The sequence below is a fragment of the Somniosus microcephalus genome, chromosome 3 (assembly GCF_052327205.1).
Source record: "Somniosus microcephalus isolate GS21.2 chromosome 3, FLI_Smic_1.0, whole genome shotgun sequence".
Classification (NCBI taxonomy): Eukaryota; Metazoa; Chordata; class Chondrichthyes; order Squaliformes; family Somniosidae; genus Somniosus; species Somniosus microcephalus.
The window spans coordinates 108,423,684-108,446,839 of NC_140989.1; the positions used below are offsets into that span (position 1 = coordinate 108,423,684).

Genomic DNA, 23,156 nt, shown 5'->3' on the forward strand with positions numbered 1-23,156 from the left:
TGTGGTTAAGAAGGCATATGGGATACTTGCCTGTATTAGCCAAGGCATAGAATATAAGAGCAAGAAGGTTATGCTTGAACTGTATAAAACACTAGTTAGGCTGTAGCTAAGCATGCAGTTCTGGTCACCACATTACAGGAAGGATGTGATTGCACTAGAGGGGGTACAGAGGAGATTTACAAGGATGTTGCCTGGGCTGGGGAATTTTAGCTATGAGGAAAGATTAGATAGGCTGGGGTTGTTTTCTTTGGAACAGAGGAGGCTGAGGGGAGACCTAATTGAGTTGTTTAAAATTATGAGGGGCCTAGATAGAGTGGATAGGAAGGACCTATTTCCCTTAGCAGAAGGGTCAATAACCAGGGGGGCGGGGCATAGATTTAAAGTAATAGGTCGGAGGTTTAGAGGGGATTTGAGGAGAATTTTTTTCACCCACAGGGTGGTGGGGTTCTGGAACTCACTGCTTGAAAGGGTGGTAGAGGCAGAGACCCTCATCACATTTAAAAAGTACTTGGATATGCACTTGAAGTGCCGTAACCTACAAGGATACAGACCAAGTGTTGGAAAGTGGGATTAGGGTGGATAGCTCCGTCGGCCGGCATGGACAAGATGGGCCGAATGGCCTCCTTCTGTGCTGTAAATTTCTATGATTCTATGTACCCAGTACGTCTGTCAATTTGAAAGTGGCAAATATCAACTTTAGACCACTGTATAGTATAAACTAAACAAAATTAACAATTAAAAACAGAAGCAAAATACAAGGAAAATACTGACCACCATAAAATCTGTATAAAATATAAAATGGAAACAGTTACAAAGGGTTAACTATCCTTTTTAGAATGCTGCTTTCAGCTTTTAATAGTTTCTTGGAATAAACTTTTTTTAATGAATGAGATAAACTTCTTGGATGAAACATTCGGGGCCTTTATACCACCAGTTACCATCAAAAAATGGTGAAAGAACGGCAGCTGCCGCTCTTTTGCCAGCTGGTGGCGGGTCCTGTGGCGTCCGCCACTTTGGACATCCTTGTAGTGTTGCTGGCAAAATAAATTGGCAAATTGTTGACATTAAAAGTATTTTTTTTTAAAGTGTGTAGGGAGTGCTGCTGGATGCTTGCAAGGCCTCTGAGAAAACAGAAATGCTGCAAATACTGAACTGGTCAGGCAACATCCGTGCTGAGAGAAACAGAGTTCACATCCAGATCGAGATAAGTATTTCCAGCATTTTATGCTGTCATTTCAGATTTACAGCATCTGCTCGTAGAAGGAAGAGGAAGCAGATGAAAAGATGAATCCCAGACAGCCCCTTTCTGGCGGGGATATCCGGGATGGAATCATCCGCCTGCAGTCCCAGTGGCCACAACCCCAATTCCCCTTTCAACATTTGTCCTACACCTTACCATCAGAGTGTCCTCTTGGCCACGATGCTGAAATAAAGCCACCACAAAGCAAACTTTCCAATCCAACTTTATACATCTATCCATCCAATATAACATTAAGAAATCAACTCATCACCCTTTTGCATTGTCTCAGTGATGGTCTTGTGTGTGCCTTTGCCTATCCTACTGATGTCAGGCAGTACTACCCCAGTGGCTGCAGCATGGCTGGTGAAAGGCTGCTGACTTTCGGTGGGGGACACTGCAAATGGCCTTGCTGGTCAATCTTGAGGAGATGGTGGCTGGGAGTGTCAAATCAAACATCTTGTTCTTCTTCATTCTTCTCTCTCTCTCTGTCACCCACTGGCTGGGTAGGCTACATTTCTTGGGTGTGTGAAATGAGGAAGGCACAAGAGTGCAGTTGTGGTGAGGGGAGGTCAGGAAAGCAAGAGGTGCATGCGAAGGAGGATGATAACATAGGAGGATGCCAGCATCTTTTATCCTTTTAGTCCCGCCGCTGGCCAAGGGCTCAGCTATGCCCCTGCCAAGAATAGCCTGCACAGGAATGGGACATCTGCCTTGTGATTGGTACAGATTGTTGGCAGGTGAGTGATTGGTAGTCGCGCATTGAGACGTGTGAGAGGCTAGTGATGCAGTTGGTAGATGGCGGCTTTTGAAGATGCATTCACTGACCTTGACCAATGGTCTGAGGTCATGAAGCTTTTTTGGGCACTGGAGTCAGGTGGTGGGGACAACATTGATGGCAGCAACGGCCTCGGTGATGTGGTCCCACATTGCGCTTTCCGGAGGGCCTCCTGGCTCCTGTGTGTAGAGGACCTCTCTTGCCGTATTGATCCCCTGCACAAAGCTGCGAGACCCTGGGTGTCCCTTCCCTGGCTTGCTATGCCATTTGTGTTAGTGCTGAAGAATCCCATTTGGGACTTTTTAAAATGGTAAATTTTTTATTGAAAGGCAGTACGAAAAGAAAGCTGCATTTTTTCACTGCTCTAACTTTTTTTTTTAATTAGTTCTGAATGCATTGCCCCTTTAATTAATAGCCCGTTTAATTGCCCACAATGCCTTGCGAACTCCACAGCCTTGCTCCCACAGGCGGTAAGAAGCTGCAACGCCGACTGTGGACGGGAACTTCGGGTCGGGGACCGCTTAACGTCGCCAGGAGGGCATTGCACGGTAATTTAGTGCTGCGCATCGCCAACCCCCAGCTCAAATTTTTCAATGGTAGCGCTGTGGCCATTTTCTCGAGTTGCCGGTGATACCGGCAATTCTCTTGGCATACACAAACTTTTCCCCCCTTGTTTCCTGCTAAAGAGTACACAGTCTCAAAGCGCATCTTGAGATGAGAGGTCACAACAACAACTTGCATTTATATAGCACCGTTAATGTAGGAAAATGTCCCAAGGAACTTCACAGCAGCGTAATCAGACAAAAATTAACACCGAGCCAAAGGAAAACAAAATGATGACGGGTGACTAAAAGCTTGGTCAAAGAAGTAGGTTTTAAGGAGGGTCTTAAAGGAGGTAAGGTGAAGGAGGGAATTCCAAAGCTTTGGACTTAGATGGCTGAAGGCATGGCCTCCAATGGTGGGGTGAAGGAAGTGGGGGATGCACAAGAGTCCAGAGCTGGAGGAACACAGAGTTCTTGGAGGGTTGTAGGAGGTTACAGAGATAGGGAGGGACACGGCCAAAGAGGGATTTGAACAAAAGGATGAGAATTTTAAAATCGAGGCATTGGTGGACTGCAAGCCAATGTAGGTCAGCGAACATGGGGGTCGATGAGTGAGTGGGATTTTTGTGCAGGTTAGGATACAGGCAGCAGTTTTGGATGTGCTCAAGTTTATGTAGGTTGAAAGCTGGGTGGCCAGCAGGGAGAGCAGTGAAAGAGTCAAGTTCGGAGGTAACAAATGCATGGATGAGAGCTTCAGCAGCAGGTAAGTTGAACCAGGGGTGGAGTCGGGCGACGTGACTGAGCTGAGAGTAGGCGGTCTTGGTGATGGACAGGTTATGGGGTCAGAAGCTCATCTAAGGGTCAAATAGGATGCCAAGGTTACAAACAGTCTGGTTCAACCTAAGTCAATGGCCAGGGAGAGGGATGAGTCAGTGACTAGGAAACAGAGATTGTGGCAGGGTCCAAAGATAATGGCTTTGGTCTTCCCAATGTTTAATTGGAGAAAAACAGAGGTTCATCCACGACTGTATGTCAGACAAGGAGGCTGACAACATAGAGGTAGTGGAGAGGTCAAGAGAGCTGGTGGGGTGTTAGAGTTGGGTGTTGTCAGCATATACAGGAAACTTTGTGCTATCCGGCACCGACGGGACCGAGCTGTTGCCGTTCCCTCAAAACTGCCGGACACACCAGCATTAATGTTGAAGCATACGGAGCTTTTCATCTCCGTATCTGACAACAAACACTGTTGCTTAGCAACAGCTTCTAAACAGTCAGCCCGAACCTTGGAAGCGTCTCTCTGAAGCTGTTGCTAAGCTACAGAGACTTTGCAGAGCCTGACTGTTGAAAAAAAAAGCCACGAGAAGAAAAAAAAAACTAACGAAACAGCTCCTGATTTTTGCCAGTGGCTCGAGCTTGCCGGACATTTAGCCTCCGGATAACACAAAGTTTCCTGTATGTGGAAGCTGATGCCATGTCTTTGGATGATGCCGCTGAGGGGCAGCATGTAGAATCATAGAATGGTTACAGCATGGAAGGCGGCCATTCATCCCATCCTGGATCTCTGCAAGAGCACTTCAGCTAGTCCCACTCCCCTGCCCGACAAATTTCTTTCCTTCAGATACTCCCTTTTGATAACCGTGACTGAATCTGCCTCCACCACCCTTTCAGATTGCATTCCAGATCTTAACCACTCGCTGCGTAAATAGTCTTTTCTTACGTCGCCTTTGGTTCTTTTGTCAATCACCTTAAATCTGTGTCCTCTGGTCCTCGACCCCTCTGCCAATGGGAACAGTTTCCCTCTATCTACTCTGTCCAGACCCCTCATGATTTTGAACACCTCTATCAAATCTCCTCTCAATCTTCTCTGCTCCAAGGAGAACAACCCCAACTTCTCCAGTCTATCAACGTAACTGAAGTCCCTCATTCCTGGAATTATTCTCATAAATCTTTTCTGCACCCTCTCTAAGGCCGTCACATCCTTCCTAAAGTGTGCTGCCCAGAATTGGACACAGTATTCCAGTTGGGGCCAAACCAGCGTTTTATACAGGTTCATCATAATTTCCACTTTTGTACTCTATACATGAAGCCCAGGATCCCGTAAGCCTTTTTAACTACTTTCTCAACCTGCCCTGCCACCTTCAACAATTTGTGCACACATACCCCCAGGTCTCTCTGTTCGTGCACCCCCTTCACGATTGTACCATTTAGTTTATATGTCCTCTCGTCATTCTTTCTACTAAAATGCACCACGTCACACTTTGCTGCGTTAAATTTCATCTGCCACGTGTCCGCCCATTTCACCAGCCTGTCTATGTCTTCCTGAAGGCTATCACTCTCCTCACTGTTCACTATACTTCCCAGTTTTGTCTCATCAGCAAATTTTGAAATTGTGCCCTGTACACCCACATCCAAATCATTAATAAATATCTCAAGAAAAGCAGTGGTCCTAGAACCGACCCCTGGGGAACACCACTGTATACCTTCCTCCAGTCCGAAAAAAAAAATGTTCACCACCACTCCGTTTCCTATCACTTAGCCAGTTCTGTATCCATACTGCCACTGTCCCTTTTATTCCATGGGCTTCAACTTTGCTGACAAGGCTATTATGTGGCATTTTGTCGAACGCCTTTTGGAAATCCATGTACACTACGTCAAATGCATTACCCTCATCAACCCTCTGTTACCTCATCAAAGAACTCAATCAAGTTAGTTAAACACGATTTGCCTTTAACAAATCCATGCTGGCTTTCCTTAATTTTGTCCTGGATTACCGTTTCTAAAAGCTTCCCCACTACTGAGTTCAAACTGACTGGCCTGTAGTTGCTGGGTTTATCTTTACACCCTTTTTTGAAAAATGGTGCAACATTTACAGTTCTCTAGTCCTCTGACACCACTCCCATATCTTAGGAGGATTGGAATATTATGGCCGGTACCTCCGTGATTTCCTCAGCATCCTAGGATGCATCCCATCTGCTCCTGGTGATTTATCTACTTTAAGTACAGCCAGCCTTTCTAATACCTCCTCTTAATCAATTTTTATCCTATCAAGTATCTCCACTACCTCCTCCTTTACTATGTCTATGGCAGCATCCTCTTCCTTGGTGAAGACAGATGCAAAGTACTCGATCCAGATCCAGCAATGCCTCCTCCCTCGTTGGGCCGGAAACATACTGATCAAGAAAGTTCTGCTGAACACACTTTAGAAATCTTCCCCTTCTCTGCCCTTAACACTATTACGGTCCCAGTCTATATTAGGATAGTTGAAGTCCCCCATTATTACTACTCTATAGTTCTTGTACATAAGTAGGAGATGTCCAAGGATAGATCCTTGGGGCATGCCAGAGGTACCGGTGTGAGAAGAGAAGCCATTGCAGGAGATTCTCTGGCTATGAATTGATAAGCTAGAGTGGAATCAGGCCAGGGCTGTTTAACAGAGGTGGGACATTGGAGGAATATGGAGTGGTCAACCATATTAAAGGCTGCAGAGGGGTCAGGAAGGATGAGGAGGGATAATACACCTTGGTCACAGTCACAGACGATATCATTTGTGTCTTTGTTTAGGCCTGTTTCAGGGTTGTGGTGGGGACGAAAACTTGATTGAAGAGGTTCAAAGATGGAGTTGCGGGAAAAATGGGCACAGATTTGGAAGGTGACAACATGTTCAACGATTTTTTACATGCAATACATAAACCTCAATTGCCCAGGGAGCTTGGTTGGTGCTGGCAGTCAGTCATTTATCCTCCGATGTAAAGCTATTTAATTGAAGTTAAAGCAAACAGTTGTATTTTATTTCCCACATTTCAACCAGACACAGGACAATTGAAAATTACAGGTTAATCTGGCAAAGCTGTATATATTTACTGCCTTGCCAATCAAAAGGAAGCCTTTATTTGCTAATTTAGAATCAACAATCCAGCCTGGTTCTCGGAGAGTGTGGCTCTGATCCACCATTTTGTACTTGAAGGAGCAACCTCCATTTTAAAATCTATATTATTTAAACTATACAGACCCATACTGAAATTCCTATTTTTCTTATTTTTGGTGGCAGCAGCGAGATACTTCCCAGCTCCAAAATTATAAAATTAAAAGCAATAGACATATAGTTGATATAAATCTTTCCTGGCTTTAAAAAACTAGAACAGGTTACTTCAAATTCAGTTAACTGCAGTAAAAAGGTGAGAAGTAAAATTTGTTTCAACTATTAAAAGGAAACAAATTGCTTAACATTTTCACAATGCAGATTATTCTTGGCCAATGTATTGTAATTTGCAGCAATATTAAATATGCGAGTCATTTTCCATGAACTCCGTGCTTCAGTGCCAAGATTTATTGCCTCTCCTGCTTCCATGAACGTAGGAGTAATTGTTTTATATCTAAATTGGCACTTAGACTGATGAAACCAAGTGTGTAAAACTCCAACATAGACTGAATTTTTGTTCGCAGTTGATATTTAGGCAGGATGATTAATTTGTTTTTTATTCTGCATAGGTATTTTATACGTCATACTGATTCATTCAATCCTCTCTGTATCGCTGTGCTATTCATATTGGATGATGCATAATATTTTTGCATGCCATAAACAGTGATAAATGGGTATGATCTAATAGCCATTACAGAGACATGGTTGCAAGGTGACCAGGGTTGGGAAATAAATATTGCAGGGTACTTGACGTATCAAAAAGACATGCAGTCTGGAACAGCGGGGGTAGCCCTGATAATTAAGGATGACATAAGGACAGTAGTGAGAAAGGATCTTGGCTCAGAAGATAAGTAAGTAGAATCAGTATGGGTGGACATAAGAAATACCAAGGGGCAGAAAACAGTGGTGGGAGTAGTTTATAGGCTCCCTAACGATACCATTGTACAGAGTATTAATCAAGAAATAATCAGAGCTTGTAACAAAGGTAAATCGTGGGGGACTTCGGCAAAGGCAGTCTGGAGGATAAGTTTATGAAATGTATTCGAGACAGTTTCCTAGAACAATACGTCATGGAACCAACCAGGGAACAGACTATTTTAGATTTTGTTTTGTGTAATGAAACAGGGTTAATTAGTAATCTTATATAAAAAAGACCCTCTAGGGAAGAGCGATCATAATGACAAGAATGTCACTTTCAAACTCGGTGAAATTCTAAGTCCGACACTAGAGTCTGAAACTTAAACAAAGCCAATTACATAGGTATGATGAGGGGCGAGTTGGCTGAGGTAAATTGAGAAATTAGATTAAAAGGTATGACAGTAGATAAGCAGTGGCAATCATTTAAAGAAATATTCCAAAATTCTCAACAAATATACTTTCCACTGAGAAATAAAAACTCCACGGGAAAAGTGATCCATCCGTGGCTAACTAAAGACGTTAAGGATAGTATTAGATTAAAAGAGGCTTATAATGTTGCAAAGAATAGTAGTAAGCCTGAAGGTTGGGAGAGCTTTAGAAACCAGAAAAGGATGACCACAAAATTGATTAAAAGGGAGAAAATAGAATACGAGAGTAAATTAGCAAGAAATATAAAAAACAGATTGTAAGAGCTTCTACAGTATGTAAAAAGAGTAGCAAAAGTAAGCGTTGGTCCCTTAGAGGCCGAGACATGAAAAATTATATTAGAGAACAAGGAAATGGCAGAGACATTAAACAAATATTTTGTATTGGTCTTCACAGTAGAAGATACAAAAAGTATACCAAAAATAGTGGGGAACCAAGGGGCTAATGGAGAGTGAGGAACTTAAAAGTAATTAAGGTCAGTAGAGAAAAAGTACTCGAGAAACTAATGGGACCAAAAGCCGACAAATCCCCTGGACCTGATGGCCTACATCCTAGAGTTTTAAAAGAGGTGGCTACAGAGATAGCGGATGCATTGGTTGTGATCTTCCAAAATTCCCTAGATTCAGGAACGGTCCCAGCGGATTGAAAGGTAGCAAATGTAACCTCGCTATTCAAGAAAGGAGGAGAGAAAATAGGGAACTACAGGGCAGTTAGCCTGACATCAGTTATCAGGAAAATGCTGGAATCCATTATTAAGGAAGTGCCAACAGGGTACGTAGAAAATCATAATATTAGGCAAAGTCAACATGGTTTTATGAAAGGTAAATCGTATTTGACAAATTTATTAGAATTTTTTGAGGATGTAACTAGCAGGATAGATAAAGGGGAACTAGTGGATGTAGTATATTTGGATTTCCAAAAGGCATTCGATAAGGTGCCACATAAAAGGTTGTTAAGCAATATAAGGGTATATGGGGTTGGGGTTAATGTATTAGCATGGATAAAGGATTGGTTAACAGACAGAAAACAAAGAGTAGGGATAAACAGATCATTTTCAGATTGGCAGGCTGTAACTAGTGGTGTGCCCCAAGGATCACTGCTTGGGCCTCAGCTATTTACAATCTATATTAATTACTTATATGAAGAGACTGAGTGCAATGTATCCAAGTTTGCTGACGATACAAAGCTAGGTGGGAAAGTAAGATGCGAGGATGACACAAAAAGCCTACAAAGGAATATAGACAGGTTAAGTGAGTGGGTAATAAGGTGGCAGTTGGAGTATAATGTGAGTTTATTCACATTGGTAGGAAGAATAGAAAAACAGAATATTTTTTAAATGGTGAGAAACTATTAAATGTTGGTGTTCAGAGAGATTTAGGTGACCTAGTGCAAGAAACAGAGTTAGCATGCAGGTACAGCAAGCAATTAGGAAGGCAAATAGCATGTTGGCCTTTATTGCTAGAAGGTTGGCATACAAGAGTAAAGGAAATCTTGCTACAATTGTACAGGGCTCTGGTGAGACCTGGAGGATTGTGCAGTTTGGATCTCCTTATTTAAGGAAGGATATACTTGCCTTAGAGGCAGGGGCATTGAGTATATTCAATCAATCAGTCAGTCATTGAGTATATTCAAGGCTGAGATTGATAGATTTTTGGGCTCCAGAGGAATCAAGGGATATGGGGATAGGGCAAGAAAGTGGAGTTGAGGTCAAAGATCAGCCATGCTCTTATTGAATGGTGGAGCAGGCTCGAGGGGCCGTATGGCCTACTCCTGCTCCTAATTATGTTCTTATGCCACATTAAAGAAATAACCCCCTAAAAATATTGCCAGCAGAATGCACAGCATAATACATAATTCCAAAGCAATACTTACAGAAATCTTCATTTGTCCTATGTACCTGACAATTATGATCACTTTGACTGGCATTCAATATATTATCATGACAGTATGTTGCAGTTTTTTTGTGCCTTAATTAGAAGATTCGTGGCTTTAAAAAAAAATTGAATCACATGCAAAACACAGTGAAATCAGATACTTCGTTAATGTTATCAAGTCACTTTAGAAAGCAACACATTTACTTACTGGTCGTATATCCTCAGAAAGAGGGAAAGTGATGGCCACTGCCAGCTTGTAAACCGGCCTTTAGTCTACAACTAAAGCTTAATTTTAGAAAGACAGACCCACTTCACTCGCAGTATTCTATCTTCCAAGAAATTAAGTGTTTCTGAAAGTTCTAGGCCTTTAAATAACTCAAGGATATGTTTTAATCCATTTTGTTTTTCCTTCCAAAACCCTAAACAAATTTCCAAAAATTCTCACTGCCTCAAAATGAATGACTATTCCTTACCACTGGAAGAGAAAATGCCCCTCTAAATGTCACTTTTTTGTTCTATATATCCTTATATTCGGTACAACAAACATGCTTTCCCACTTCCTTTTTCTCCAAGCACATTTGACAATCTTCACATTTTTATGCAAGGATTAATAGAACAAAAAAATTGCAAATGCTGGAAATCTGAAATAAGGTGCTAAAAATTCACAGCAGCTGTGTCAGCATCTGAAAAAAAGAGGCTAGTGTTTCAGGCATAGATCTTGCGTCAGAGGGAAGTGTGTGAGCAATGTCTTTACCATCCATTTGGTACATACCAGATTGACAAGATGCTTGTGATGTTAAGTGCACCAAAGGTATTTTTCTATAGGCCACTAAAGTCTTGTTTATACCTCACCTTGTGTTTCTTTGAAAGTTTATCTCTTTCCCGCAGGTATAATGGAGGGCGGGGAGAAGGAGGGGAGGGTCCCCTTTAAGATAACTTTTTGTGTAGATGTCACAGTGTGCACATGAACAAACTGGGAAGCATTAGTATTTGCTGCATGTAGTTAGTGACAGCTGCCATAGAAAGAAAGTAGGTGGTGATCAAGTAGGAGAAATTCAGCAGAAAGAATGATGGGCTGAGAGCAAGTCAAAAGGCTGTGAAGAGAACAATTCAGACGTCAGAATAAAAAGGTAGGGTTGGCAATAAGAGCGAAGGCACATAGGAACAGAGGGTCCCCCCTCTTGCCAATATAAATGACAAAGCAAATGGTGATAAATTTGGCATTAACATTACTGTGATTAAAACTGGGTCAGAAATAAACATCAGAAGGTAATCTGTATGATGTAAGTTTAACTTAGTGATGACAGTGCCTAGAGTCACTGGTCTCACAAGACAACTTCTCTCAGCACTACTTGTTTGGCTTTCTTCTTGTCTTTATACTGACCAGACTTCCCTTTGCAATGACATGTGTGGACTCCCATGTCGGATTTCTAGCATCCTCAAACATACCTGCTGCCACAACTGTTACTGCACTCTGGAGCCACTTCCTCTGAACTTGCTTTATCTGCTCCTTCTGGTGCATTAAATTTTAACTAAAAATAAAATTACTGTATATTTCACTCCCATATACAGACTTATTTCTTTTATCGCTCATTTCGCTATTAAAGTTTAGCATGCTGTGAGTAGAAACAGTGGGCAATTCATGTTTTGGGCAGGAAAAACTATGAGAAAAGGTAAACTGGTTACAGGAAGGCTGCAGCAGTTGTGGCAAAACCATGCTTGCATTTGTTTTTGGGAAGAACTTGCATTTATATAGTGCCTTTCAGAACTCCAGGACATCCCAAAAGGACTTTACTGCAAATTAAGTACTTTTGAAGTGTAGTCGCTGCTGTAATGTAGGAAAGGCGGTTGCCAATACGTAGAAACAATTAGATAAATGACCAGATCATCTGTTTTAGGTGTTGGCTGAAGGATAAATGTTGGCCAGGACACTGGAATAACACGAATACGATAGCAAAATACTGCGGCTGCTGGAAATTGTTACACTGGAATAACACCCCTGTTCTTCTTTGAATAGTGCCGCAGGATCTTTTACGTCCACTTGGAGAGGGCAGATGGGGGCCACATCATATTTGAAGGACGGCATCTCTGACAGTGCAGCACAATCTCAGTACCGCACTGCAGTACTGACATGGCCCTCGACCGTGTCCGTTCCATTTCCTGCACTTCTGCTTTTACCCCTTCACCTACATCCCAGAACCATGATAGGGTCCCCCTTGTCCTCACTTTTCACACCACCAGCCTCCACGTTCAAAGGATTATCCTCCGTCATTTCTGCCACCTCCAGCGTGATCCTATAATAAAAGACATCTTCCCCTCCCCTTTCAGCATTCTGAAGGGACCACTCCCTCCGCGACACCCTGGTCCACTCCTCAATCACCCCCAACACTTTCCCCCCCCCCCCCCCTTCCCACAGCACCTTCCCGTGCAAGCGCAGGAGATGTACCTCCTCCCTTTTCCACCGTCCAGGGCCCCAAACACTCCTTCCCAGGTGAAACAGCAATTTACTTGTACTTCTTGCAATTTAGTATACTGTATTTGGGGCTCACGATGTGGTCTCCTCTACATTGGGGAGACCAAACGCAGATTGGGTGACCACTTTGCGAAACACCTCCGTTCAGTCCGCAAGTGTGACCCCGAGCTTCTGGTCGCCTGTCACTTTAATTATTCGCTCCACTCCCACTCTGACCTCAGCCTCTTGTACTGTTCCAACGAAGCTCAATGTAAGGTCGGGGAACAGCACCTCATCTTTCGATTAGGCACTTTACAGCCTTCAATAGAGAGTTCAACAATTTCAGACCATAACCTCTGTCCCTATTTTTTCCAGATGGTAGCTGATGATTCTGCTATTCCCATTTACACCTCTTCTAGAACCATATTTTGTTTCTTTACTTGTCCCATCACCATCTTCTTTTGCTTTGTACAATCATCCCTTTTGTCATATAATCACTCCTGCCTTCCACCCTTCACAGACCTTCGCTTTTGTTTTTTCCTCCCCTCGCCACCCCCCCTTTCCCTGCACTTGCTTAAAATCTGATATATCTCTAACTTTTTCCGTTCTGACGAAAGGTCATCGGCCTGAAACATTAACTCTGTTTCTCTCTCCACAGATGCTGCCTGGCCTGCTGAGTATTTAGAGCATTTTCTGTTTTTACTGCACTGCAGTGCCAGCCTTGATTAGGTTCTCAAGTCTCTGGAGTGGACTTCAATAAGAAAAACTGCCCTACAGTATAAACAAGGTGATTTAATTGGACCTGCGGGTGGCTAAGTCAAATGGATTATACCTCTAACAGATGGAAACTTTTTCATGAGAGAGGGAGCAGACATGATCAGCAGTTGAAACAGCTCACTCGGCAACCACAACAGGAACCCTGTGGATGCATCAAGCTGGTAATGGTTTGTGGCTTGATTGTGTCAATGATCAAGCTCCATTGCCACTGAACGTCAGAACTAGAATTACTGTTTAAAATACTATTTGTACATCTGTCCAAAGTACTTTGGTTACTCAATCAGTATTTAGGGATCTAATGGGCTGAGGCAGATGAGTTCATTTTAATCTACTTATATTTTAGTGATGTAAAAATAAGTAACTATAGAATGAAACTATGAAGATAAGTTTGACTTTATAGGATAGCATCATTATTCTCACCCTGCTCAAATTTTGGTAAAGTTTTTGGACCATTTTGAGGTATGAACTTGCTGATGACACCAAACTATGTGGCCAAGTGACAATAGTAAGAGAGATGAACAGCATTCACTGTACCAATTAATTAGAAGGGCTAAGGAATGATAGATAGATTTCACTGATAAATGTAAGGTAATGCTCATTGGCATAAGAAGCACAAAACACATGCACTCAATAAAGAGGTGACCATTAACAAAAGCAGAAAAGGGAAGAGAAAAGGATTTGGGTGTGGTGAGTGATCAATCATCAGATGTTTTCCATCAATGTGAGGCACTAATCAACAAACCCAACACATACTCGGTAGATCTGAAGGGTATTGGACGTAGTCTGGAAAGTTATCTTCATTTATCCTTTATACATCTTGGATAAGGCCTCAGCACAGCACTCATCATAACTTACTGCTGCAGTATTTAGCACAAAATACTAACAATATTTTAGCAGAACATCAAAGGCAAGAAATAATTGCATTTGTGATAAAAGCTACTTTGATAGTTTAAAAGGCACTAAAATTCTAGTCAATTGTGGCTTTGATAAATATTTTCCAAAGAAAGCGACTTTTATCATCAGAACATTTGCCAAAAATAATTTGGAGACTGAAAGACAATAGAGATTGGTGAAAAGTTGAAGCATTAAGGAAAAGCAGATTCCTTAAGTATAGAACAAAAATAAGCTGAACATAATAGAGCAAATGTATCCATTACAACCAAAAAATTGTTGCTGTAAAGCTGGTAAACACTTACCTGGAAAGAGCAGCAATATTTCCTAACGTGTAAAAAACTGCAAATAATTTTATTCCATTGGGAAGCCAGAGCAAAACTGTTCCCTGAAACAGTAACAGACAATACAAAGAGTAAATGCTACCATTTTTTCATTGATCATTCAAGCTGCAGTTATGTGGACTCTTGCTGTGTATGTGAACTTCATCTACACTAAAAAGTCACGACAATGACATTCAATAATCTTGAGGGAAAGAGAAAGGAAAACAAAAAGTGACCTTCAGTTTGGTCTTCTTCATTCCCTGTCGGCATTTGATCTTTTACATACCTGTGGATTGGTTTATTATCCAACAAGGGAAACCAAGACACTGGGCCAGATTTGATGAAAAAATAACGGTGTCTGAATGACACAAACTGTTATTAATGTGCAAATTGGCCAGCAACTTGGAGTGAGGAAGAGAGATACCCCGTGAATTGTGAATCGCCACAAGTTGTTGCCGATTTGCATTGCTCTGCTGTTAGCTTTGTGAAAACAGCATCTCATGCTTAATCTCCATGATTTTCATGACGTTGCAGCATCTGCACATTAATTGCCCATTAAACACGCCACAGAAAGTTAAGTCTAATAATTAACAGGGCAAGTACTCTTAACATGATAATTGTTAATGACTGCCAATCAACCTCCCTTGCCCAGAAAGTGAATAGTCCCAAGTGTGGAGTCTCATTCCTTCAGATTGTGAATTGTTGAGAGAGATTTTTAAAATCTCAAATTTTTACATTTTTTTTTTTAACTTTACCTTTGTCTCTTTTAATCCAATCTTTCTTTCCTTCTCTGTACCTGATTTGACAGGTACAGAATCTCAAGGGCAAGTAGGGATGGTCAATAAATGCTGGTCTTACCAGTGACGCCCACATCCCAGGAACAAATATAAAAAATATTGAATTCTAATTCACCCTCCTTCGCAGTCCTTCCTCTGATTAATTCTCAATCCTTAAATCTCATTCGTTAAGGAGATACACGGTTTGTCACGTTGTTCATCAAGGTCCAGGTGCCTGGTTGCCATCGACAAGTCATTATCCGCTCGCACTTCCAGCAACTTTGTGGGCAAAAATGTTTAAAACCTAAACGTGCGCAAACAAGTCTAACAGGGCACGCTGTGAGATGCCCTGCTCCAGCATAATCTGGCCCACTGTATCTTAGAAGTTTTATATAGTCTGAAATCCATGAGGTGGAAATGTTTTCCTCCAATCCTGTGAGGCATCAAAACCATTCCCCACAGAGCATTCCTTAGTTCTTTACAATGGTAGGCTAAATAACTATGTAGTAAATGAAAAAAATAGTTCCCACACTCCAAATCAGAGTTAAAAACAAAATCGGAAAGGAGGATGTGAGAGGGGTATGTGAAGGGTAAACTTAAAAGAACCAGCAATTCCTGATGAAAGCAAGGTAATTTGACATTCTGCATTCATTTACCTCCCTAAACACCATAGGATTTCAGTACAGTTGCAAAGAAAAAGGGACTATGTACAATATGATGGTAAGGATTGCTTTAAGAACAAATGCAGCAAAAATAGCATTTTCATTATGCAATGTCCCAAAACAAGATTTGTAAAATTTGAGGGAAGGTTTAGATGTGCACTAGATTTCTTTTGTGAACATTAAAAATCATCCAGTGATTGAATTATGTAGACTGTACAAAATCCCATGTTGCTTCATTCAATTATTTTGGCACTAAATATTTATGTTGCTTAGTTCAAATTATTGGATAATTCCTTTAACATAAAAAATGGCTTTCAATTAGCTGTAGAGTGTAGCTTGCTGTCAAGTTAAAATGAGGATGACACCAAATGCTCATATTGGAGGATATAAATTAAAACAACTGGGTTGATAGAGGAATGAAGAATATGAATGAGGAATATAGAATATTTTAAATGTTAGTATATTCATATCAGGTTATGCAAATTAAAATGTTAAAGCAGCTTGTAAATCCTTGAAATTCTAACACACTTTGGTAGGAGAGAGGTTTGTACCAAGTCAGGATGGTGTGTGACTTGGAGGGGAACTTGGAGGTGGTGGTGTTCCCTTGCGCCTGCTGCTCTTGTCCTGTTAGGGGGTTGAGGTCGCAGGTTTGGGAGGTGCTGCCGAAGAAGCCTTGGGAAGTTGCTGCAGTGCATCTTATACACACTGCAGCCACAGTACGCCAGTGGTGGAGGGAGTGAATGTTTAAGGCGGTGGATGGGGTGCCAATCAAGCGGGCTGCTTTATCCTGGATAGTGTCGAGCTTCTCGAGTGTTGTTGGAGCTGCACTCATTCAGGCAAGTGGCGAGTATTCCATCGCACTCCTTACTTGTGCCTTGTAGATGGTGGAAAGTCTTTGGGGAGTCAGGAGGTGAGACACTCGCCGCAGAATACCCAGCCTCTGACCTGGTCTTGTTGCTACAGTATTTATGTGGCTGGTTCAGATAAGTTTCTGGTCAATGGTGATGTACTGGCCGCGCTAGACGTGCTCCTATCTAGTTATCCAGCAAGTTAAACACTTATTCAAAATAATTCTTCGTGAAGCCGTTTGCTGTTTTGAAGCTTTACTTGAACAAATGTGTGAAAAGATATTGCGCTTGGCCTAACATATGAAATCAGATTACATTGGATTGTAAAACCCTTATAGAATCCTCCATTACTGCCAGGTTCTTCCTGGAATTCTACTTCCTGTGTTATACAGGAAGAAAGGTACGAAGGTCAAATGACCTCTCACAGGAAGAAAGGAACAAAGGTCAAATGACCTCACACAGGAAGGCAGAAAGATCAGATGACCTTTCCAGCATACAAACTGCTAACACAATAACCACCACCAGAGGGTGCTATCTGCATATAAAATGTTCACTGCATGTAAAAATGTCCAGAATGTCACATTACGTCCAGAACAGGTGACCCCCAGGATATTGATGGTGGGGGATTCGGCGATGGTAATGCCATTGAAAGTCACGGGGCGGTGGTTAGACTCTCGCTTGTTGGAGGTAGTCATTGCCCGGCACTTTTGTGGCGCGAATGTTACCTGCCACTTATCAGCCCAAGCCTGAATGTCGTCCATGTCTTGCTGCATGCGGGCATGGACTGCTTCATTATCTGAGGAGTTGCGAATGGCACTGAACACTGGTGAATGTACGCTGGTTACTCCAGGTTGAACCACTATAGTAGCAATTAGGAAGAGGTGTATCTGCAAAGTGAAAATACTTCAACCTTGACTTATGAGGCAGAGAAGAGGGACTGAAATATTATGGCCCAGAAATTTGGGTCTCCACAGGTGAGTACACACTGGGTACTCACCCATAGGCCTAATGGAAGTGCTGGTTTCCTGCATGCACTGCGCATGCGCGGGAAACCGGCACTTCTGTTCCCCTGAAAGGGGTTCAGAGTTCGAATGCGTGTGCAGGAGAGGCTGCGCATGCGCATTGAACTTGTGTTTTTTTTTGCAGGTTTGCAGGTTTTCCCGGGAGGGTAAGTCTCCAGAATTTACACATTTTAAAAGCAGTCGTAAGACCTGATTTTTACAAGGTAAGTGGTGAATTAATTAAAATTAAAACTTTTTTCCCCACAGGTTTATTATTTTTAAATACTTTAAAAGGTAAGTTTATTTTTAGCCCCGTTAGAAAATAAAAAATTTTTACAAAAATTTAAATTGTTTAAAATAGTTATTTCATGTAATTTATAGTTTATTTAAAAAGTGATTTAAAAAAAAAAATTATTTGAAGATTTAGTGATGTTTTGGGGCTCGTAGTGTTTCTAAGTTTGACAGCACTTCCTGTCAAACTTATGAATGGAGCATTCCCTGCTCCGATTGGCTCCCCATGGCCCACGTGATCCCAGGGGACGCATTGAACTAACTGCGCCCCTGGGATACGCAAGCAGTGCGCGCCGGCAGTTGGAGGAGGCCCAGGATCGGAATTCCACGGGGACCCACAGCTCAACGGCCGGCGTGCAAGCTAAGTGCAGGTCGGGGGCTTACACCCGCGGGAAGCCCCCGACCCGAATTTCTGGGCCATTATTTCTTGTTACAAGTAAAATTCGGAGAACTTTTGATAGAAGCATTGGATTTCTATATCCTTATGCCAAATCACGTTAAGGGTCACCACTGTGACTAACACCCTGCTTCCTCCACCCCTCTCTTCCCTGCCCTCCCCCACAAAACCCCTATTTTCTAGCAGGCTGAGGAAAGCTTAAAAGAAAACTTTCTTTCCAATGAGAGAGTTGTTTCGTTGTCTATTTTCTTTCAGGTCATTCCAAACTTCAAAAACTCAACGAGCCACAGCTGGATGAGTCAGCCTACAAATCTCATTACTCAATTGTGCACTGAGTGCTGAATTCATTAATAAACTTTGCTCTTGAGATCCATAGCCAAAAGGAATCATGTCCTGACATGGATTCACGTATTATTTCCTTTTGCTGGTGGAGTAGTTCATGATTTCTATCCAGAAATGTACTGATTCAGCCTCTGGTCCTGGACCATATTTTGACAAGGCTAACCATGGCACTCAAAGTCTAAGCTTTTGATGCTCTTGCTCTACACCCAGAAGTTGTGAAAATGGAGAACAATGAGGTAAAGCTGAGTATGGAGGTTTAGTTACATATATCTCTTGATGAAGCATGTACCCCAGTACCACAAAGATGGCTGATAACCTCAGACAAACACAAAGCAGTTTTCGACAGTTAAATGCATGTCACCTTGAAAAGGAGGGGCCACACTCTGAAGAGTGAGGAACCTATCACTGCAGTAGATCATCTCTGGTATAGGTAGAGGACAAACTCATTTAATTTGGACCAACAGAGCAGAAACAATTGATATGGCAAACACCAACACGCAACTGTCCTGAATGTCTCGGAGATAAAGTCTCAGTTCCTGAACCACACAGAACACAAAAGTCCTAAGTTTGGTCCTTGGTCTGTGCTGAAGTAGCTGGAAGTGTGTATGAGTGGATGTTGGGTGAAGACAAGATTGGACTTGGCTCAGGAGCCCTCTGCACCTGCCAGCACTCACGATCAAGGCTCACACATGAATAATGCCTATTGGGTGAAGTACGAACATTCTTTGTTCATGGATCCATAATCCAGTGAAGGAGTCAACGCCTTCAGCAAGGACAAAATATTTTAAAACAGTACCGTGCTTAAAGGGTATAATTTATCCATAATGATAGAGGGGGAACAAATGAGTGAAAAATGGCTTACAAGATCTGATAACTCTTATGGTAGGAAGACCATACACAACATATGGAAAGGAAGAGAGTAGGATTGTTGTCAACAAGGAAAAGAAGGAATGCATCCTTTATATGCCACAGGAAGGGAATGCCATCATGTTTTAAAAAGCTACAGCTGAGTGATTTCTTGTATAGATTATCAAATCACAGCCAGTCTAGGCTGCTCTCCTGCACCTTCTGGTGGCCAGATACAGAGAATCATTTGGGAACTGGTAGCATAATTGCACTGTCAGCTAGGGAATGTTGTGGAGAAATTTAAATCAATAAATCCATGGTAAGAGTGTATGTTGGCCTCATTATATGGTATCCCTGGCTAAAATCATCATCTCAACATTTGGGGTATCTAACTGTTAGCAGCTATAATTCTTTGAGAATGCATGCACCCCTTGGCTAACCCCCGATTTTCCCACTGGCCTGTATCCTACGCTGATGACGAGTGATTTGTGTATTTGTACTCCCAGATCCCTTTGCTCCTCTACTCCATTTAGTTTCTTATTTTTGAAGTAATATTTTTGAAGGCCATGTACAGCCAACTGCTGTACATGGCCTTCTTTGACCTCACAAAGGCCTTTGACACTGTCAACCGTGAGGGATTATGGAGTGTCCTCCTGAAATTCGGCTGCCCTCAAAAGTTTGTCACCATCCTCCACCTGCTTCACGATGACATGCAAGCCGTGATCCTGACCAACGGTTCCACCACAGACCCAATTCATGTACGGACCGGGGTCAAGCAAGGCTGCGTCATCGCACCAACGCTCTTCTCGATCTTCCTTGCGGCAATGCTCCATCTCACCCTCAGTCCCCGCTGGAGTGGAGCTAATTTACAGAACAAATGGCAAACTGTTCAACCTCCGTCACCTCCAGTCCAGATTCCAAGGTCTTCCCTTCCTCGGTTGTCAAATTACAGTATGCAGACGACGCTTGCGTCTGCGCACGCTCGGAGGTCGAACTCCAAAACCATCGTTAACACCTTCACCGAAGCGTACAAGAGCATGGGCCTTACACTAAACATCCGTAAGACAAAAGTCCTCTACCAACCTGCCCCCGCCACACAGTACTGCCCCCCGATTATCAAAATCCATGACAAGGCCTTGGACAACGTGGACCACTTTCCATACCTCAGGAGCCCACTGTCAACAAGGGCAGACGTCAATGATGAAGTCCAACACCGCCTTCAGTGTGCCAGTGCAGCCTTCGGTCGCCTACCCGATACAAGACTCCCAAAACAAGCGCTCTGCTTGGAGTTCCGACATGGCAAGAGAGCCCCAGGTGGGCAGAGGAAATGCTTCAAGGACACCCTCAAAGCCTCCTTGAAAAAGTGCAACATCCCCACCGACACCTGGGAATCCTTGGCCCAAGACCGTACAAAGTGGAGGAGAAGCATCCGAGAAGGCGCTGAACACCTAGAGTCTCTTCGCCGGGAGCAAGCAGAAGCCAAGTGCAAACAGCGGAAAGAGCGCACGTCAACCCAAGCACCCCCACCACCTGCCCCACCTGTGACAGAGACTGTAGGTCCTGCATTGGACTCAGTCACCTGAGAACTCATTTTTAATGTGGAAGCAAGTCATCCTCGGTTCCGAGGGACTGCCTAAGAAGAATAGGTGACCTCCTTATTTTTCTTACCAAAATGTAATACCTCACACTTATCTGTGTTGCAATTTATTTGCCAATTATATGCTCATTCTGCAAGATTATTAATGTCTTCTTGTAATGTGTTGCAGTCCTCCTCAGTATTGACTATCTCCCCCAATTTGGTGTCATCTACAAATTTAGAAATTGTGCTTTTGATTCCAAAGTCTAAATCATTAATATAAATTGTGAACAACAGCCACCAGGTGATGCAGCCTCTATTTCGAATGGACTTGCAGAGTCTCTATTTAAATGAACATAACAAAAGGCAGTTCAGGCTGAATTCATGTCCTGATACAGCTCCCAAGTAAAAAGAAAGGCAGGCTTGCATTTATATAGCGCCTTTCACGACCACCGGACATCTCAAAGCGCTTGAGGTACTTTTGAAGTGGAGTCACTGTTGTAATGTGGGAAACGCGGCAGCCAATTTGTGCACAGCAAGGTCCCACAAACAGCAATGTGATAATGACCAGATAATCTGTTTTTGTTATGTTGGTTGAGGGATAAATATTGGCCAGGATAACTCCCCTGCTCTTCGAAATAGTGCCATGCGATCTTTTACGTCCACCTGAGAGAGCAGACGGGGCCTCGGTTGAATGTCTCATCCGAAAGATGGCACCTCCGACCAGTGCAGCGCTCCCTCAGCACTGCACTGGAGTGTCAGCCTAGCTTTATGTGCTCAAGTCCCTGGAGTGGGACTTGAACCCACAACCTTCTGAAACCTGGAGGGTGTGTAGGCTCTCGCTGCTTGTGCCTTACGCCAGGTATAGTATAACTTGAACATGGCGGAATGCCACAACATTTAAAATTGGTCCAATGAACATTTCATCCTGTGCACTCCAAGTATTAAAAATTAGCTCCCTGGGAACAGAGCTTCGAGTATGCATACAAGAGCCTCTTTATTGTTGAGATCAGTGCAAGGCACAGCTGGGAGCTTAACTTGGGTCCATAGCTGCATATCACACCCTAAAGATACTGATCTGAAGACTGATAATGTAACAGCAGCCTTAGATAGAGGCCCTACAAGCTACTTAAAATAACTCTCTGGGACAAGAAGATTGCTCTATTTCAAAACTGATCAGTAAAATATTCAGTATTCACAGTGAGCAACCCGAGCATTGCAGACATTCAAAATGTATCGGGCCACTTGATATTTTCCACGATAGTGTATTGGTCCAATAAGCTTTAAATGCCGGGTGACAACACTGGTAACATGGTATACAATGCCCACTATCCATTAGGTTAAAATTACTGCACCATGGTATAAATGTATAGTGTGACATCCCAACTATTTCCTGCATATGGTTATATTGGTGCCGGTTGCCTCCAGAACTTTGCCTAAATCATCCTTCACATGTTAGCCCCGACAATAACTGTTGTCAGGCTACTTGATCAACTGGAGCATCATAGCCAAACCAGATCCTGTTCTGACCTGATGTCCACACATGCACACCTCCAGCATAGAGGTGTGCATGTGTGGACATGCATAGAGTTAGGAGCAAGAACTCACAATGATTTTTTTCAGTGATTCGAAGGCCAATTGTACTGCTATCTCGAACTTTCATGGTTTTTATGGCTCAAGTACTCACTACATTAACTAGATGAACCACTGGGGCAGCCCTCACTGGTCAGTTTTAATACTATGAAGTCTTGACATTTGAATAATGCTTTAACTTATTTGAGCACTTCTTAAAATAAAAAGCAATATTCAGCAGTGGAGTAAAGCTTCTACTTACAAGAATTGAAAAACAAATTCCAACGGCAAAGCAAATCGCAAACCACTTCACCCTTGTCCCGAAGCTGAGCGAGGTTGAATCAAGGACCTTGAAATAAAAATCACAAATTTGAGATCTAGTTTCCCCTTGTACTTAGAATAAACAAGTACATAACATCTTAAAAACAAAAGTGGTAAATTGGTTTGTTTGGGCACTGGGGCTTCCAAAAGGTTTGAAGCTCTTGTGTGTTTAAAGAACTCCAGAATAGATGGAGTGAGGGCACAGCAAGGAAGATTCATCAGAAACTAGAAGAGAACATTAAGTTGACTTATAATTAAACAGACAGCTTTATTACAATTTTTACACACAACACACAAAATTGAATTTTCAAAAAATAAAGATCAGCATTAAGAACAGAACTAAAATATAAGTTTTCTTGGAGGGGGAGCAGGAATGTTAACAAAAAA

General features: G+C 42.5%; 1 protein-coding gene across 2 annotated transcripts in view; it reads right to left on the reverse strand.

Annotated features, from left to right (window-relative positions):
• Positions 1 to 23,156, reverse strand: part of sft2d1 (SFT2 domain containing 1) — a 93,740-nt gene that overhangs the window by 33,692 nt on the left and 36,892 nt on the right. For both annotated transcript variants that reach the window (XM_085981468.1, XM_085981469.1), the window contains exons 2-3: positions 22,711 to 22,797; positions 14,120 to 14,202 (exon numbers count right to left, since the gene is read on the reverse strand). In XM_085981468.1, coding sequence (XP_085837594.1) covers positions 14,120 to 14,202; positions 22,711 to 22,797 — 170 coding nt within the window. The remainder of the gene's footprint in view (positions 1 to 14,119; positions 14,203 to 22,710; positions 22,798 to 23,156) is intronic.